A 20,885-nucleotide genomic window follows, 5' to 3' on the forward strand; every position below is an offset into this window, starting at 1 on the left:
GGTCTTCTCGATGTGACTTTTCGGATTTTGGGACCTGGCAGCAGCAGGACATCTCCAAGCTATAGGAGGTATGTTGGTATACTGTTGTCCTACCTTTTGTTAGTATATGCCCTGTTCACTATTACAGTTTATGACCTGTATTAGCATTATTTATTGGTATTTGTCTAGTTGATATATCATATAATTTATGTGTTAGGTAAACCATTGATCATGGTAGATCGGAATAGAGATCAAGGATTACAGGTCTCTGCTGATTTTTCATATCACACCATTAGTAGTATTAGCTTCTATTACTACTAGTTGATTAGCGTATTGAGGCACATACCAGCCTCTGCTAGTATTAGCTGGGTAGTGGATAATATCTATATCTTCATGTTGATCTAGCCAGTAGTATATCATTTTATCTTAATTAATTACGTCAGTAGATAACTGGTTTACTCTTGTTAGATGGGTCAGTGAAAGACTGACTTACGCTTGTCGACTTGGGTAGTCGTAGATTGATATACCTTAGTAGCTTATGGAGGATTAAGGTATTCTTGATTAGTTAATAGATGACCGATTTAGCTTTATTGGTCCGATCTGAATCTTTGGGTAGTTTGTGCTTAGTTTGGTATCTAAAGTACATTTGAGTACATGTTTTGTACTGATGTGGAAAAGACAGAGTTGATCGTATATCATTGTCGATTTTGGTCAGTCTATGGAGGATCGATGTATCATATTCTATGGATACTTTAATTTTTGACTGTATGTACCTGATTGGATTAAATATGTTGATTATGCATATATATGAAGTGTACATATGGTTGTTATGAGTTGAAGGAGTTCTATGATGGATAGTTCATTTGTGGATAGTGTGGGTATTCCCATCTAGATATGGTTATTGTAGGTTCCTTGTGGATTATAGCTATTTAGTTAGGTACGTGTCTGATTGACATATTGGAGGTATCTTGTTGATTATGTGCGTTGTAAATGCACTGGGTTTTAGTATGCCTTATTGGAAGTATATATTGATTATACTCTTGGCATATGTGTATATTTGTCATGTGAGTATTGTTTGGGGGTATTGTTGATTTTACCTACGATGATATATGCACACGAGTTCGGTATGTATTGTTGGAGATATCACGGTGATTTACACCTATATTGTGAGTATGTTGGGTGTGGACTAATTAGAGGATTATGTTGATCATACCTATGTTGTGCGTGCACGTGTGTCAGATGTATGGTTGGTAGCATCATGATAATTCTACCTATGTTAAATGTAGAATATTAAATGTCTACATTATGATATTGGTCGTTATACCCTGTCAACTAATTCTCCCATTAGTGGGTGACCGACCCACTAGGAGGATGATAGAGTTGACTATGGATTAGATTTGCTTACTGGGTGGTTATACCCTAGGCTACCCACATTGATCTGTGGTAGAGAGATCTTGTGCGATCTCTAGCTAGATAGTTAGGTGCTTGGACACTTATGTATTGTTGTGGTAGAGCGTAGCTCCCACATGTTATGGATCGTTTGTGGTAGAGCGTAGCTCCCACATATTCTGGATTGTTTGTGGTGGAGCGTTGCTCCCACATATTACGGATTGTTTGTAGCGGAGCATTGCTCCCATATTTATTGTGGATATATATTCTGGATTATTTGTGGTGGAGCGTTGCTCCCACATATGGAGGATTTCTTGTGGTAGAGCGTTGCTCCCACATGTATGATATTTCGTGTGATAGAGCATTGCTCTCACACTGGAGGTTCTATTCTTTGATGATTATAAATCGTTGGTGATTAGATCTATTTATTGTTGAGGATCTCATGGTTAGGAATGTCTGTGATACGGACATTTTGTGTCTTGGTTTTACCATTAGTGCTTGTGGTGCCCTAGATGTTATCATAGACTCGATGATATGGGTATTCCTAGGATGTTTAGATTGGTTTCCATTGTCTTTGTTGACGATGTGGTGATCTATTTCGGATCCGAGGTGAGTCACGTGCACCACCTTTGCATAGATCTAGAGATGATTCGACGAGAATATCTATATGTGATTATCAATAGTGCTGATTTGGATTGTCTTATGAGATGATGTTTGGGACACACGATCACCAGTAGGAGTGTACCGTGGTTCCACAGGAGATAGAGGTTGTTACCGTTGGGAGCAGCCGAAATCAGTGCAGGAGATCCGCAGTCCTTGGGACTGACAGGATATTACAGACCTTTCGTCGAGGGTTTCTTTCGCATAGTTATGCTACTTACACGCCTGACCTAGAAAGGCGTGAAGTTCACTTGGACTGAGGATGACAAGACCAGCTCCTAGGAGCTGAAGTGGAGACTAGTGTCGGCTCCGATTTTTGGGTTTTACCTTCTGGAGAGAACGGATATGTCCTCTGCGCCGACGCATCTATTCAGGGTTTGAGCGCTGTTCTGATGCAGCACGATAGGGTAGTCTCCTACTTCTCGGCAGTTGAAGGAGCATGAGGAGAATTACCCAGTACATGATTTGTCGTGGGCCGCCATTATTTTTGCCTTGAAGATTTGGCGATATTATTTATATGGTATTATATTTGAGATTCTCACTGATCATAAAAATCTCAAATACCTGTTCACTCTGAAGGAACTTGATCTCCGACAGAGGAGATGGATGAAGTTCCTGAAGGACTACGATAGTACAATTAGCTACCACCCTGGGAAAACTAATGTGGATGCTGATGCACTCAGCAGGAAGTCTAGAGCGACTTTGGCTTGCCACCGGACTTCAGTCACGGACTTGATTCAGGGTTTCTCTGAGTTAGACCTTGAGGAGCAGGGACCGACAGAGCAGGGTACTCTGGTTATCATGGTTGCTCAGTCGTCAATCAGGACGAGGATCCGGAAGCCCTAGACTGTTGGTATTTGCAGTTTATTTGCAGCCAGATAGCTTCCGGGCAACAGACCGAGTTCACACGAGACGAGGAGAGTGTTATACACTTCCGAGGCAGATTATGCGTACTTCAGTCTCATCCGGTCTTATAGGGGTTACTGTCAGAGGCTCATCGCTCATAATTTGCTGTCCACCTAGGCGGTACCCGTGTGTACCAAGATTTGAGGTGTTCCTATTGGTGGAATGGTATGAATAAAGACATCATAGAATTTGTGGCGAGATGTCTGTCTGTCAGTTGGTGAAGTCCGAGCATCAGAGACCAGCTGGTTTACTTCAGTGGATTCCTATTCCCGAGTGGAAATGGGAACATATTATCATGGACTTTGTGTTGAGTTTACCGAGGACACGATGAGGCCATAACGCGATTTGGGTAATCGTAGATCGATTAACCAAATCCGTGCATTCCTTAACGATTCAGAGAACTGATTCCTTGGATCGATTGGCAGATCTGTACTGCCGAGAGATCATCAGACTACATGTTGTTCCTTTGAGTATTATATCGGATAGAGACCCCGGTACACGTCTCGATTCTAGCAGAGTCTGCAGTAGGTCTTGGTCACTCAGCTCTAGTTTTTATCCGCAGACAGATGAATAGTCAGAGCGGACCAATCAGATTCTGGAGAACTTGTTAAGGTCAGGTGTATTGGGTTTTTCGAGGCAGTTGGGAGGACCGCTTGCCATTGGTAGAATCCGTCTACAACAACAGCTTTCATTCGGCTATCCAGATAGCACCGTTTGAGGCGTTGTATGGTAGACCTTGACGAACACCCGTCCTTTGGGATGAGATTGGAGAGGTCCAGCTGTTGGGACCTCATGGAGCACAACATGAGGCAGAGTTGGTCCGTATTATCATACGGAGAATGTTAAAGGCGCAGGATCGCCAGAAGTGTTATGCTGATCGGAGACGCAGACCACTAGAGTTCTCTGTTGGCGATCATGTATTTCTGCGAGTTTCATCCACGAAAAGGGTGAAGAGATTTGGTCTCAGAGGTAAGCTAGCTCCGCGGTATATTGGCCCTTTCGAGATATTTGAGAGGATCGGAGCAGTAGCTTACCGACTGGCACTACCACCGTCCCTGTCAGGCGTGCACGATGTATTCCACGTATCCATGCTGAGAAGATACGTGCCCGACCCGACGGATGTGCTGACAGATATTCCAGTTCCAGTTCAGCCTGACATTACTTATGAGGAGGCTACTTGGGAGCTCGAAGATACGATCCGAGCTCGATATCCCCATCTTTTCACTTGAGGTATGTGAGTTTATTTACCGTTCAGCATTAATGATTATTATCTGTTATTAGTACTTGCTGACGGTAGATACTGAAATTTGGGGACCAAATTTTTATTAGTGGGGGAGAATGTAAAATACCGGAAAAATGACGAATATTAATAAGGGAATTTTTTGAAATTTTTGGACATTTTTCAAGAATTTTTCGGAGCTCGTACGGACGAGTTAATGGGGATAAAAACGGGGTCCGGAAAAGCCTGTTTAGGCTACCCAGTTTTAATAAGGAAAAGTTTTATTTTTCTTTTCCTTTTCCCTTTTCTTTTTCCTTATATTTTTTTTTCTCTCCTCGTTACTGTGCCGAGCCCGAGCCCTCATCCACTCCACTCTTCTTCTCTCGCGCCCGCCGCCAGCGGTTTCTTCCTCCCGAGCCGCACACCCGAAGACCTTTTCTTCATCTTCTTCTCCACCCGAGCCGAAGCTTTCCCCTGCCCTAAAATCGCCGAAAGCTTGCTCTATGCCCACTGGTGCCGACGCCGAGCACTGCCGCTCTTCCTCAGCCCTAGCCGCCGCACGGGACATTGCCGGCCACCAGGACCGACCCAGGCCGCTGTCGCCGTGGGGATCCCAGCGCCGCCGACGCCCTTCTCCCGTTTCTCTCTGCCCTAGTTTTGCACAGTGTCACCGCTACCACAACCGGCAACCGGCTGTCCTCCCTCTGCCTAGCCGACTCCTCCACTGTGCAGTGCCTAGCCGACTCCTCCACTGTGCAGTGCCTAGCCGACTCCTTCCTTTGTCCTAGGTTCCCTCTTGTTGCTGGATCCGAACCCTAACTCCTCTGGGTTGGGTTGTGGTCAGCCTACCCGACTGGTAATTTTTCCTACTGCGCCACCAGCTGCTTCTCCGGATCTTATGTTGGATTTGTTGGCTGATAACAGTGGTATTTGTCACTGATTTCTCACAGCAGCTTCTCCGGATCTTGGCAGTAAGTTCTATAGGATTTGAGCAGTGTTGAGGCATCAGGGAATATGGGTAAGGTTGGTGTTAAGTTAATTACTGTTGAGGTGAGTATGGGAAGATGAACTTGATGATTTCGATGGTTTGAGCTATTGGTATTACTTTTGTTATGTAAGCATAGGGTTAATTATATTAAATCCTGTGTAGACCTTATATGGTGATTTCCTTTGCAGACATTGTTGGAGAAAGCCCTAATCGCTGTGATCTTCCTTTTGTGTGATCCAGAGGTAAGGCTTAATGAATACAATTAAATATGTTGGTTGATTTTTGGTGTAATTAGGGTTAATAAAACTAACCTTAGATGGTCGATGGATTAGAAATTTATTTAGCTATTTGTTTATACTTAGCTAAATTATACTATTTATCACAGGACCTTGACGCGAGACAAGTTTCTTAACGTCCGGATTTGGACTGATTGGATCTTTCCTATTGGAGGCGGGTACCTCTTGACTTATCTTTTATGATATTGTCATTGGATATGTATAGTATTTTATAACTACATGCAATGAACATGTTTGCCTTTGGTATGTCACTGTTTGATATCCATAGCATGTAGGATTTGTCACCTGTGATGTATCCGTGATTATATCTCGTGATTTGTTGCCATGATTATCTTGTTACCATGAGTATCTTAGTTTCTAGAGTGACATACCATGCTTACTGAGGTTAGGACTAGGATTTGGATTGTTGTTTCTGGCCTGTGTATCTAGATTATCTGATACTTAGGTTTTTGTGCCATATCAGATTTGTGTACCTCTATTTGTATATCATATATGATTCGGGTGTTTAGACCCTGATTCTTTGATCTGTGTATATTGTTGGTACATATGCTATGGAAGAGGGATATGATTTGGGTCTAGGTTGTTATACCTTAGAGGACTTGTATACCATAGATCCGTGGATTTGACTTACTGATACTGTGGTACCCATATTATGTATATATGGATTTTTCTATGCTGATCAGGATATTCCATACTTATTATGTTCAGGACATAGGGTTATTGATATTCTATCTGACCTGTGTACTCTAGATCTTGGTATGTGACCATCGTTTTTACAGTACCCATTTTGTATGTATGGATATGGTTATGTTGATCAGTTTTTGCCATGCTTAGTGTCATGCATCATGATTGCATGCTGTGCGATAGTCGACTCCATTGTTGTTGAGCACATCGCCAGTTACATGGATCTGCACACACCACCACTCATGGGTTAGTGGTCGATTCAGGCAGTGTGTGTTGCAGCAGGGACTTTGTTTGGCTACGTTGGTCCGCTCATGGGTAGTGTGACACAACGTGTTAGCCGGCAGGATTCCATCCACTAGGTCACTCATCAGGAGCAGTGACGACAGAGTCCACGATTTGGGGTCACAGGACAGGAGTACTCCGACAGCATCCCGTCCACTCGGTCACTCATCAGGAGCAGTGACGACAGAGTGCACGGTTGTCACAGCCCTACCCACTCGGTCTCGCCATTTGTGTGTGAGATGACTGACTGGCGTCAGGGGTGATCAGGACGCATCATTGACATCATATGCATTGATGCATTTATTTCTTGTGATTGTGTTTGCTGCATTTATTTGCTGCATTTGGTTGGATGCATATGTTTGACATGCATACAGGATTTAGGGCACTTTCGGTTTGACAACCCTTTTGTTTGGATAGGAGTTCCTGGTGAGTACAGCTTCCTTAGTTACCTTTCAGTTTTGCATCTTTCCTAGATATATGATTAGGAAGCTGTATTCCATGTTTATTGCTGTTAGATATATCTTACTAGGCATGTCTATTGGTATTCACTGAGTTGTTGAACTCACCCCGTGGACTCTATATTTTTTTCAGGTACCAGGTTATTTATGGTGTCGCTTGGAGCATCCTATCTGCTGGTCCCCACGTCACATCAGAGGACTTATCGGTTTCACGTATGTTTTGCTTGTTTTTATGTATCAGTTTGTTTAGCTCGGTACTCTGGTTTTATTTTTGGAGAGTTGATGTTGTTATGTGGTGTTTTGTGTTTGTTATTGGTTGTGTAAGCCTAGCCGGCTAGCAGTTTTGTGTTTTGGTTTTGGTACAGCCGAGTGGGCTGCTTTATTTTTTTTACTGCGTGGTTGTGTCAGCCAGAGGCTGAATTTGATATTAACTGCGTGGTGTTTGTTTTCTTTTATTGTTATTATTCCAGCCGCATGTGGCTGAGGTATATAGTGCTTGTAGAAAAGTTTCAGATTGTCCGCCGTACAGGGGAGATGTTGCCGAAATTTCTTCGGACAGAGACTCCTCCGGGGCGTGACAAACACAACACTTGAATACTTATTGTGCTAAGCAAAAAGAGAGCTCTCCAAGTGATTTCAAAGCAAAAGATTTTGAGTCTCTTCCTCCTAAGCCTAGATCTCATCTTGTAAGAGGAAGAGGCAACCTTGTAAAGGTTTCTCCACCTTCATTTGTGATAATGAGAAGGAGAAGTTCATATTGGAGCTTGATCGTGTGGGTGTGTGCCTTGGATTAGTCACCTCAAGGAGGTGGAGACCAAGTAAACCAAGGAGTTAGCATTGTTTTCTTATTTTTCTTGTCTTTCATTTCTCTCTATTTGCTTTCGCTAACAAGTTGTAGGTGAAAAATTGAAGAAAGGCTATTCACTCCCCCTCCCTCCTCTAGCCATACACAAAGGTCCTATCAATTGGTATCAGAGCTAGGAACACATCGGAAGAACTCATTGTCAACCAAAGCATCAAGATGGCGTTTCAAGAGAGATATAGCACCGCTCGACCACCTTTCTTTGATGGCAACGATTTCGCATATTGGAAAGGTAGGTTGAAATATTATTTGATGAATAATATTAAAAATTGATTTAGTGTTGTAGATGGATTTGAGAAACCAAAAGACGGATCGGGAGCACCTCTTCCAACCAAGGATTGGACAAAAGAGATGATAAAGAAGACCTAAGCAAATGCAAAAGCCACAACAACATTACAATGTGGACTCCCAAAGGAGCAATTAAGCAAAATAGGACCATTTAACTCCGCCAAAGAGCTTTGGGAAAAGCTCATTGAATTAAATGAGGGATCAAGCGAATCTAGGAGGGCCAAGAGAAATCTCTTGTTGGGGCAACTTCAAACCTTCACCATGAAAACCAATGAGAGCGTGAGTCAAATGCATGGAAGATTCAAGGAGATAGTGAATGGACTCCATGTAATAGGTGAGAAAATTGACAATAGGGATCTAGTAAGGTATGTCCTTCAATCTTTTCCTAGAACCACTTTATGGGCATCAATGGTTGATGCGTATAAGGTATCTAGAGATCTCTCCTTGGTTAAGCTTGATGAATTATTTTGCGAGTTTGAACTTCATGAATAAGCTAATGTGGTTTCAAAAGAGAAAGGTATAGCTCTTATTGTAGATAAGAAGGAAAAGAAAAAGAAGAAAGAAAAGAAGGTGGAATCTTCATTATCCGAATTCGAGCAAGAATCATCGGATAGTGATGATGAAATGTTGGCAAGTGAAGTGGTATATTATGTCAAGAAGATGATGGGAAGATCAAGGAAATTCACAAGAAAGGATGTGAAGAAAATGTTTCAACCTTCAAAAGGTAAAAGTAGTCAAAAAGTTCAAGTTTTAACACTAATGTCATTTGTTATGGATGTAACAAGAAAAGACACATCTAGCCAAATTGTCCGGAATTGAGGAAGAAAGAGGAAAAGGAGAAGAAGAAGGAGAAAAAGAAGAAGGAAGCCATAGTGGCTCAAGCTACTTGGGATACACCAAACGTTGACTCATCGGATGATGATGAATTATGTCATGTGACCCGACATATGGCATTTATGACATATGAAGATAACAAAGAAGAGTCAAGTCAAGAGGAAGGGTCAAGTGAAGAGGATTCATCAAGTGAGGAGGAGTCAAGTGATAAATCATCATCAAGTGACGATGAGGTAAAAGAATCTCCCAAAGTAGAATTTCTTTACAAAATAATTGCTCATCTCAAGAATGCTTTTGCTAAGTCACAATCTAGAGTGAAGACCTTGAAGGGAAAACTTAGGAGCATTAGAAATGATGCATGCATGTCTAGTGAGTCAAAAATGCTCAAGGAAGAAAATGAAAAATTGAAGGATGATGTGATTGAATTAAGAGCATGTTTAAAGAAATTCACAAATGAATCCAAGTATCTAGATATGATTATTAGAGATCAAAGAGCCGTTTGCAACAAAGCCAGAATAGGATATAGACCTAAAGAAAAGGAAGTTGCATATATGTCTTTAATAAATGGTACTAGAAATGATGCACTTAGAAACAAAGTCAAGAAAAATCTTAAAGGCAAGGTAAAACAAGCTTGGGTGCATAAGAAATATTTGAATGACATTTCCAAATCAAGTACATGGGTACCAAAGAGTTGTGTGTTTTATGTTGTTTAGGTAGAAGAGAGGAAGGATGCAAGTATGTGGATTGTGGATAGCGGTTGCTCACGGTGATGTGAGCAAGTTCTCCACAATAAATTATATAAAGAAATGAACGGTATCATTTGGGAATAGTGGGAAGCTCAAGATTATAGGTAAAGGTACAATTGAGGTATCACCCACAATTATCATTCATAAAGTCTTATTGGTTAAAAATATGGGGTTTAATTTGCTTAGTGTTAGCCAATTATGTGACGCCGGATATAATGTAGAGTTTCACCCCGATTAGTGTTTAGTTAAGCATAAAAATCTTGAAAATGTTGTGTTAAAAGGATTTAGAAAGGTAAATCTTTATTATGTTGATCTTTCATATGCTTCTAACCCCTCTATTAAGTGTTTGATATCAAAAGAAGAGGAAGGATGACTATGACATAGAAGACTAGGACATATCATTATGAGGAACATAGCCAAGGTAGCCAAGATGGAGCTAGTAAAGGGACTACCAAAGATCAAGTACATCAAGGATAAATTGTACGATGCATGCCAAGAGGGTAAGCAATCAAGGTCATCACACAAAGGTAAAATCTTAACTAGCACTTCATTACCGTTAGAATTATTGCATTTTGATCTTTTTGATTGTCATAGAACACCTTCCTTGGTAGGTAACAAATACTGTTTGATGATAGTAGATGATTACTCTAGATATACTTGGGTTTATTTCTTGAAACATAAGGGGAAAACTTTAGAAACAATTATAGGATTTACCAAGAGGGTAGAAAACGAAAAGAACCTCAAAATTGATAGAATTAGGAGTGATCATGGTGGAGAGTTCGAGAATTTGAACTTTTCTAAGTTTTGTCTAGAAAATGGCTATAAGCATGAATTCTCTTGTCCAAGAACACCTCAACAAAATGGTGTAGTGGAGAGAAAGAATCGAGCTTTACAAGAGGCGACTAGAACCATACTCAATGCATATTCCTTACCGAGCTATTTGTGGGCCGAAGCAATTAATACCGCTTATTACATTCAAAATCGTGTCTTGATTTATAAATTTTTAGGGAAAACACCTTTTGAACTATGGAATGACACAATTCCTACAATTCACTATTTTAAAGTCTTTGGCTGTAAGGTCTATATTCTTAATACTAAAGATGACTTAGGTAAATTTGAGGTCAAGTCCAATGAGGGAATTCTAGTTGGATACTCATATACTAGTAGAGGATATAAATTATACAACAAAAGGACTCAAACGGTTGAGGAATCATCCAATGTTGAGTTTGATGAGTCCACTAGTACTTACCCTAGGAAATCATCTATTGATAAGGATATAATTGAACAAAATCAAGTCATTACTCAAGAAATACAAAATCTACACTTAGGGGGTATGGATCAAGGGGGAGGAAGAGATGGTTCGGATGATGAAAGAAACAATGTAGACAATGATCCTCCTAAAAATGATGATTCCATAACCTTGAGGATCGTAAGGCGTCATCAAGATCATCCTATTGATCAAATAGTTGGAGATGTAGCCCAAGGGGTAAGGACTAGATCCTACTTTAGAGATCATACTAGTCAAATCGCTCTAATATCACAATTTGAATCGAAATCAATTAATGAAGCTTTAGTTGATACGAATTGGATTCTAGCAATGCAAGAAGAGTTGAACCAATTTGAGAGAAGTGACGTATGGAAATTAGTTCCAAGATCCAATGATAGTACAATTGTTACAACAAAATGGGTTTTTAGAAACAAATTGGATGATCAAGGAAAAGTCACTAGAAATAAAGATAGATTAGTGGCTAGGGGCTTTAATCAAGTTGAAGGACTTGACTATGATGAAACCTATTCTCCGGTTGCTCGATTAGAGTCCATTCGGATCTTATTAGGATATGCCGCTTATATGAGTTTTAAATTTATCAAATAGATGTGAAATCGACATTCCTAAATGAGTTTATTAAGGAGGAAGTGTATGTGGAACAACCACCCGGATTTGAAGCCATTGATTACCCAAATGATGTTTATAAACTTAAGAAAGCCTTATATGGGTTAAAACAAGCTCCCCGGGCTTGGTATGAAAGACTCTCATCCTTCTTAATCTCCAAAGACTTTAGAAGAGGAACAATTGACCCAACCCTATTTTTAAAGTCTAAGGATGGAGACATTTTTGTTGCACAAGTTTATGTTGATGACATCATTTTTGGTTCAACAAATAATGAACTTCTTCAAAACTTCATTAAACATATGGAAAGTGAGTTTGAGATGAGTCTAGTTGGAGAGCTAAGTTTCTTCTTAGAATTGCAAGTCAAAGAAACCAATGAAGGAACTTATGTCTATCAAACAAAATTTGCTAAGGAACTTATCAAGAAATTTGGTTTGGAAAATGCTAAGGTAGTATCTACTCCTATGGGAACTAATACCAAAATAGATAGTGATCAAGAAGGAAAATTAGTAGACCCAAAGCAATATAGAAGTATGATTGGTAGTTTGTTATACCTAACCGCTAGTAGACCAGATATACTCTTTGCGGTAGGTATGTGTGCAAGATACCAATCATGTGCCAAGGAATCTCATTTAGTGGCGGTAAAGAGAATTTTGAGATACATCAAGAGTACCCTTAATGTAGGTCTTTGGTACCCTAGGACTCGAAATTTTGATTTGATTGGATACTCCGATTCTAATTATGCGGGTTGCAAATTAGATAGGAAAAGTACTAGTGGTGGATGTCAATTTCTTGGATCCTCCCTAGTAAGTTAGAGTAGTCGAAAACAACCTTGTGTCGCTTTGTCTACCACCGAGGCCGAATATGTAGCTATGGGTAGTTGTGTAGCTCAATTACTTTGGATGATGCATACTTTAGAAGATTATGAGCTTCACTATTCCAAAGTTAAGGTATTGTGTGATAATGTTAGCACCATTAACTTAACCAAAAATCCGGTGCATCACTCTAGGACAAAGCACATTGAAGTGAAACATTACTTCATTAGGGATCATGTGGCAAGAGGAGACATTATACTAAATTATGTTGATTCTAAGTCAAATCTTGCCGACATATTTACCAAACCACTATCCGAGGCGGAATTTACCTCACTTAGGAGAGAACTTGGTATATGTTTTGTAGAATAGTGAGTATAGCATTACATGATCCCATATCACATTAAGAATGTATCTTATTACATCTCACATTAGACCTAAGAAGCCTTGCTTGTATATTTCTTCAATTAGACATTATGTGAGATGATTAGGATGATGCTTTTAGTTCAACATGTTAGTCATGATACATTACTTTGAGCCAATATGACATCTAGTAACATTAATCCTACATTACTTTGGGCCAATCATAGGGAAAGCAAGTGTACACATCATGTGCACTTAGCCCTACGATTATGATTGGAAATTTTAATTTAAAATACATATAAACCTTACTTTTGAAACCCTTGTTGAAGTTTGTCTTTGGATGGGAGTTATCATTGAATAATTAGACACGAATATACCAAAATATTGAAGTTTTCGACAACTCTCAATTTTGTGTAAATCTTCGCTAATAAGAGTCCATTTTTGTCAAACTTTATTTTTCCTTGATAATATGAGACATATATAGTGTCTACATAAATTTTCATGATTTTTAGAGTAGTGTACAATTATTTGTGCATTTCCAAAACTTGGATTTGAAAATGTTCAGAAATGCAGTAATATTAGAATTCTCAATCGATAGGTCAATCGATTGGGAAGCTCGGATTTCACCATAAAGGGCAGTTGAATCGATCAATGAATCAATTCAGTGGGTTTCGATCGATCGATGGATCGATTGAGATGCATTTTCGATTTTCATAGAGGGCATCTGAATCGATCAATGGATCAATTCAACGCGTTTGAATCGATCGATGGATCGATTGAGATGCGTTTCTGACATTTCACAGAGACTTCGTGAATCGATCGACCGATCAATTCACTTGCTCTCAATCGATCGGTCGATCGATTGGGTATTTAAAATCCAACTTAAATCACTGTTGACCTAAGTCCGCCCTCACTTTCTCTCATTTTCCTTTCGACTCGATCCGTGCCCTAGCTTGGGTGATTCTCCCGGAAAATCTCTAACCTGCATCGGCCGTCCTCTCCGACGGTCCTCTCCGGTGAAGGGCGTTCTTCCATCTCTCTCCCACTTCCGCTCCTTCTCTCTTGGCGACCGGGGCCGCTTCTTCTTCCTCGTCTCTGCGTTGCACACAAAATGCGGCCTCCGAACCCTAGGTAACATCTTCACTGTTTTCTCTTTGGCTCTTGCTTCTAAACCTAGATTGCTAATCTACCTGTGTGTTGTGTGTTTGTGTGTGGCACATTGCATTTCACTCATGCATTGCATTTTCTTCCCTGCATTCTCTGTTGCCCTGCACGTTTCTTGCCATTGCTATTGCTTGCTCCTTTTCATTGCTTACCCTTAGGAAGAAACAGAAGGTCCGTGGGTCGGGTGAGAGTTATTCTCGGACGCCACCTCGTCCTCTCCCTCCCACTGATCAGCGTTTCCCTAATGCTGCTATGCAGCAAGCCTTTAGCAAGCACACTTTTAAGCTTATCCCTACTAGGTCTATTGATCTTCCATTCTATAGGGATTCTTGTGTGGAGGTCTACAATATCCTTGTGCATTACAACCTTGACTTCATACTCTCTTGTGAGCAAAGTATAAATGTGGCTCTTGTGTCTGAATTTTACAACAACCTGCATACTTCTGACGATGTTTCGTATCGCACTCGTGTTGCGAAACGAAGTCTAGACTTTTCTCCTGAGATCCTTCAAGCATTTTTGGGATGTCACCCCTCCACTAATGATTTTGTATTCTATCCTTCACTCCCTGGTCTTTTGCCTCTGCCATTTGAGCACGTTAGTATTGCTACTATGCATCAAAGTTTGTTTGGTCGTCCTCGTCCGGACAGTCCAAATACACAGCTCACAAACTTTTCTTCTCTCGAGGTGTCAGCTGGGGACAACGCACTTTACAAAGTGGTTGTTAACTACTTTTTTCCCATTGTCTCGCGTGCCCTCGTTGTTCTTCGACCTTCCCACATGTTTTTGTTGTACGCTATCCGGCAGACCCTTAACATCAACATTTCTCTAAACATCTTTCATTGCATCATTCATTTCATCCAACCAGTGCAGCAGACGATCCACATGCCTTTTGGGCATCTCATCACTGCCTGGCTCGAGTCTATGGGGATTGATGTCACTCAAGGTCAACTGGAGCCCATGTCCGCTGCGTATTCCCGGATATCTTCCCGATCTTTCATGAAGACCATCTTAGGGGTTGGTCCTGTAGGAGTCCGGTTTCTCGATGGGCGCGCGCTGGGTGAAGGCCCAAGGGCTTGCTGAAGGGGGGTTGCACAGGCACTAGTTCTTGCGGGGGCTGATGCTGAGGAGGATATTGCGGAGCCTGATTCTCCGACATTCGAGGAGTCTATGGATACTCGTCTTGAGGAGCTGCATATGGAGATGGCTGCTCTGGCCACCAAGGTTGACACGATGCAGGCGACTCTGGATACTCTGGTGGATTTGATGAGCTCTTGGGCGACGCATCACCCGTCTCCATCTGCTCCTCCTGTTGTGGATGTTCTTGAGGATGTTGTTGCGTCTGCTGATGCTTTTGCTCCTGCTACTACATCTGCCCCTCCTTCTGATCCTATCGACGTTTCTGATCCTATTCCTACTCCTTCGAGAGATGATCATTTTGAATTCTTTGTATCTCTATGACATGTGATCTTGTACGTTATGTGGATGTTTGTTGTGAAGTCCCTCCTGTGAACTTCACTTTATTTTGGGGGAGTACCCCTCGGGTTGAAAGACATAATATCAATATACTGCTTCTCTCTATTATCTTTCATTTTTCGAATCCAGATTGTTATCTTATATTGATATTTGTGTGATTTAGGGGGAGTACCCCTCGGGTTTATCGTGTTTGTTTAGTGCACCAATTAAGGGGGAGTTTTTGTTTTAATATTTGACAAAGGGAGAGAAGTAAGTTGAAGTTTATGCTTAATTAGGAAGGAGATTCATGCTTAGTCATATATGAATTTGCTATTATTGCTTATGATCAAGTAAGATGAATTTTATGCGTAGTTAATAACAATATTGTCATTTACAGTTAGCTTATGACTATTGCTATTTACTGCTTATCATCTTATTATTATGGTGTGTTGGAAATTAGCCTAAACTCAAATAGATTGTCAAACATAAAAAAATGAGAAGATTGTTGGTGCAATCATGCCCTGGATGTTTTCCATGTATTGACAACTATTTAAGTTTAGGTTAATACGTTTGGATCTAACGTGTGCTGCAAGTTTTGCATGAAGAAGTTCAAGAAGGTCGAGTACCGGAGTCTTGGTAGGAAAAGTCCTTGCAGGTCAGAAGACCGGGTGTAAGGCAAGAGAAGTCCAAGAAGGTCGAGGACCGGAGTCTTGGCAAGAAAGTCCAGAGATGCGTTCATCTAGCACGAGGTATTAGTTGGGAAACCAGCAAGCAATCGATTGGTAAATCGATTGAGGTGCATAACTATGGAACAGAATACTGCTTAATCGATCAGCCGATCGATTGGAGGAAACCAATCGATCGGACGATCGATTGATAGCCTCTGCACGAGAGCACAGAAGGAACTTGGATCGATCCGCCGATCGATTCACATGCTTTCTGTGCAAGAACATAGTGCGAACTTGGATCGATCAACCGATCGATTGGAGATAACCAATCGATCGATCGATCGATTCAGAAGGTTTCTGCACGAAAGAGCAGTGCGATTTTGAATCAATCAGCCGATCGATTGGAGGTAAGCAATCGATCGGTCGATCGATTGAATCCACTTCTGTACCTATGAAATATGCAGCTGAATCGATCCAGTGTTGGCCCAATCGATTGTGACGACGCTCAACGGCTATATTTGAATCGATTAGAGATGTGCTCAATCGATCAACGACGACGATCACGTGAGAAATGACTACTTTTGAAGACAAATAAAAAGGGGAGATGCACTGTAGCAAACACAACACTTGAATACTTATTGTGCTAAGCAAAAAGAGAGCTCTCCAAGTGATTTCAAAGCAAAAGATTTTGAGTCTCTTCCTCCTAAGCCTAGATCTCATCTTGTAAGAGGAAGAGACAACCTTGTAAAGGTTTCTCCACCTTCGTTTGTGATAATAAGAAGGAGAAGTTCATATTGGAGCTTGATCGTGTGGGTGTGTGCCTTGGATTAGTCACCTCAAGGAGGTGGAGACCAAGTAAACCAAGGAGTTAGCATTGTTTTCTTATTTTTCTTGTCTTTCATTTCTCTCTATTTGCTTTCGCTAACAAGTTGTAGGTGAAAAATCGAAGAAAGACTATTCACCCCCACCCCACCATACGCAAAGGTCCTATCAATTGGTATCAGAGCTAGGAACACTTCAGAAGAACTCATTGTCAACCGAAGCATCAAGATGGCGTTTCAAGAGAGATATAGCACCGCTCGACCACCTTTCTTTGATTGCAACGATTTTGCATATTGGAAAGGTAGGATGAAATATTATTTGATGAATGATATTGAAAATTGGTTTAGTGTTGTAGATGAATTTGAGAAATCAAAAGACGGATCGGGAGCACCTCTTCCAACCAAGGATTGGACAAAAGAGATGGCAAAAAAGACTAAGCAAATGCAAAAGCCAGAATTATCCTTTTCGCCTTAATTGGATCTGTTCATTCTTTTCAAGATTTGAGATGAGGATTGAAGATATACAAATATCAAGACGGATACGTGATATCGATCATATTTTGAGACCAATTTAATTCCACAACTTATCATTTTCATGGTATTAATATTCTTTATCTGAAATGACGTTAACGTTGCAATTTCATAATTAACATCGATCTCTTCGTTTATCCTTTCCTAATATCATATCCTCTTAATTCACAAGGCAAAGAAGTAAGAACCGTCAATCTCTCTATGCATCGGTTCATTAGACATCGATCTAGCTAGAATTTAAAATTGTGTGGGAAGCTTATGAATTTAGCTTTATCTTTCGCCTCTCCCCACATCGATGGGATAGCATTAGATTCGATTTCTCCATCAATCTATTCACTTTACAGCAATCTTATCTTGCAAAATGGGCTGAACAATATAGTCAAGCATCATTGACTTCCAAGTGCTGCTAATTAACTGATATATTCAGAGCTATTTGTGCATGTCCTCATCCTCTCATGGCTGTCTCCCATAGCCACAGAATGATCGATCGATACGTAAACAAATTAATTCGGAGAGTAGCTGATCTTACGAAACCGGTAAATCTAATTAGTCCTATTTTTCTAAGGATGCCCGTAATAATAATCTAAAGATGCCCGTATCCGAATTTGATTGTATCATATAAGAAAAACAAGAGTAGTTGATCTCGAGTTGACTATTAATTCGACCTCTAGTTAAGATTTCTTTGGTCGTATCTAAGCCAATTAATTGTGTCTCGGTGATGCTCACTCGCAACTACTCTTCAAAGCAATTTAATCATTTAAACTTCCTGTCTTCCGAGAATGAACTGGAAGTGAATCAGTATTAATGGTAGGGAAAGCCTAATACTTGTGTTCTTGGTGGCATCCATCACGGGAACGTGCCAGTTAATTGCATGCATGGGTCTACACGGAGCCGTAGATATCCTGCCCCAGGGCAAGCTACCAAAGTTGACTCCGCAACCTCTTTTCTTGCATGAATACAGCCCTATGATACTAATTAAGTCCACACCGTGCTTACTTTAGCATGTCTTTCAGTTTACACTTAAGTCATCATCTGTTCAACTTAAATGATGAAACTAACAGTATATAAGTAGCGGCCATGGCGAGTCCTCTGAGCTCATCTTAATTAATTGTGGTGCTTGAGTCGAAATTAATTAAGCCATGGCATCCGCCTCAAGCTTATTGCTCAAGATTTCTTTCTTCTTGATGCTGTTGTTCTCGACTGGGAAGGGGCAACTTTCCCCGTCGTTCTACAGCCAAACGTGTCCCACTCTGGCCGCCACTGTGAAGTTAGTGATGACGACGAGTGTGCTTCTGGATCGCCGGACGGGAGCGTCCATTCTTCGGCTCTTCTTCCATGACTGCTTTGTTAATGTAAAATTAGGAATAGCCTGTGTGCATGTTTTCTTGAATTTAGGAAATCAAGATGATCAGGGGAATTAAGTGTTTGAATTGCAAATTAACAAACTGCAGGGTTGCGATGGGTCGGTTTTGTTGGACGACGCGGGGAGTTTTGTGGGGGAGAAGGGCGCCGGGCCGAACGCCAACTCGCTGCGCGGCTTCAACGTCATCGACACGATCAAGACGGCGGTGGAGCTGCTGTGCCCCAACACCGTCTCCTGCGCCGACATCCTCGCGATTGCTGCTCGCGACGGCGTTGTTCTGGTAAAAAAAAATCATTTTTTTTAATCTAAATATCCCGCTATTAATTCTGGAGGTGTTTGATTCTATCTTATCAAAATAAGTTTTGTATCGACAACCCAACCCAAGTAAATCACTTGAAAAGCACAGAGCAAGTGTTATTGTCACAAATTATTAAAATTTTCTATTACCAGGAAAAATAGAAAATTTCTAATGGCCAAATATTTGTTAAATTCCTGACCTCTCCTATGTGACAAAGATATCTTCCACACATGATCCTGGGACCGAAAGTAGAGAGATATCTGAGATGAACTTTTTGTCACACGAGGATAAAAAAAAATCATTTGGATTTTTAGGAAAGCAGTAAATTTTAAAAATGTTTTTTTTAATAAAATTTTAAAAATATATAAATTTTCTGGCAGCTTGGTGGGCCATCATGGTCGGTGCCGCTGGGCCGCCGCGACTCCACCACCGCCAGTCTCAGCGCCGCCAACAGCAACCTCCCCAGTCCGGTCTCCAGCCTTTCTCAGCTCATTTCTGCCTTCGCCGCCAAAGGGCTCAACGCCCGCGACATGACCGCGCTCTCCGGCGCCCACACCATCGGCCAGGCCCGCTGCGTCAACTTCCGCTCTCACATCTACAGCGACGCCAACATCGACGCCGCCTTCGCAGCCCAGAGACAGGGCACCTGCCCTTCCTCCGGCGGCGACAACAACCTCGCGCCGCTGGACGCGCAGACCGCCAACGCCTTCGACAACGCCTACTTCCAGAACCTGCTCTCCTCCAAGGGGCTCCTCCACTCCGATCAGGAGCTGTTCAACAACGGCACGCAGGATTCGCTGGTGCGGCAGTACGCCACCAACCCGTCGGCCTTCGCCGCCGACTTCGCCGCCGCCATGGTCAAGATGAGCAACATCGGCCCGCTCACAGGAAGCAGCGGAGAGATCCGAACCAATTGCAGAAGGGTCAACTGATGATCTATATCATCCAATTATAAATTCTTAAAGAATTTTTGTTACATGTTTTGAATCTAGCTAGCTCGACAAGTAATAAGGGTATGTGTGCTCGTTGTGTACTAATTAGCTAGCTAGCTACGCCACGTGCTTTTTGTTTTATAGCAAATTGCTATAAGAATTATTGTTTTCGTCTTCGTCAAGTGATTCAACTTTTTCGGTGTATATTATTTTAATATTTTTAAAAATTAAGAAAATTTTCTAATAAAATGATTTTTTTTTTAAAAAAAAAGTACCCACAAGATTGCCATGAATCATGTTCCGTGATTAAGGAAAAAGATTAGCGCAGTGAAATGGTATGATTAATCAGATATTTAAAGGTTGAATCCTAATTATAACTCATTTTAAGAGTTCTCTTTAAATGGGAGGATAATAATTATTTTGGTGGTTGATCAAAATTTTTTATAAAATTAAATAAATCACCTTTAGAATATCCGTGATAAGTAAGACATGCTGAGGCCATGGATATCTACTTACGAGTGAACCTGAGTAAATACTGATGAAGAGAGTAAATATAGGTTGGGATATACCAATTAAAAAATAATAAAAATATTTTCAAAAAAGAAGTTTGAATTGCATATTAAACGAGTTAGTGATTTTTTTATTTTAATTTTAAATTTTGATTAAGAAAATCTTCCCAATTCGTTTCAATCCGAGTCACTCACGGAATTCACAATCAATATGGCTTGATACATTTAAAACGTCTTTAAATAAATTAATACAATTTTAATCTAATCTATTTGACAGGACAAATCGATCGGACAAGTCCAAATCTAAATGGACATGGATTGATACATTTACATCGTTTTAAACTAAATTGATAAAATTTTATTCTAATATATTTAAATCGATCGGACAAGTCCATATCTAAATGGACGACTCTAATAATGAGTCCGGAAGAGTAAAGAACGAAAGAGCTAACTCATTGCTATGACATGTTTCCCACTCTGACTGGGGTCCACT

At 40.8% G+C, this 20,885-nt stretch overlaps 1 protein-coding gene and 1 long non-coding RNA gene across 2 annotated transcripts; both read left to right on the forward strand.

Moving 5' to 3' along the window:
* Positions 1 to 4,897: 4,897 nt before the first annotated feature.
* Positions 4,898 to 5,587, forward strand: LOC121989906. Its single transcript, XR_006114363.1, has 3 exons — positions 4,898 to 5,009; positions 5,104 to 5,383; positions 5,527 to 5,587. It is a non-coding gene; the product is annotated as an uncharacterized LOC121989906 (long non-coding RNA).
* Positions 5,588 to 18,351: 12,764 nt separating this feature from the next.
* On the forward strand, positions 18,352 to 20,059 carry LOC121991845 (peroxidase P7-like). The gene is made up of 3 exons (XM_042545904.1): positions 18,352 to 18,642; positions 18,742 to 18,933; positions 19,332 to 20,059. The coding sequence occupies exons 1-3, from the start codon at positions 18,430 to 18,432 to the stop codon at positions 19,881 to 19,883; spliced, it is 957 nt and encodes a 318-aa protein (XP_042401838.1). The 5' UTR covers positions 18,352 to 18,429; the 3' UTR covers positions 19,884 to 20,059.
* Positions 20,060 to 20,885: the final 826 nt, after the last annotated feature.

The sequence above is a fragment of the Zingiber officinale genome, chromosome 6B, assembly GCF_018446385.1.
Source record: "Zingiber officinale cultivar Zhangliang chromosome 6B, Zo_v1.1, whole genome shotgun sequence".
NCBI classification, from domain to species: Eukaryota; Viridiplantae; Streptophyta; class Magnoliopsida; order Zingiberales; family Zingiberaceae; genus Zingiber; species Zingiber officinale.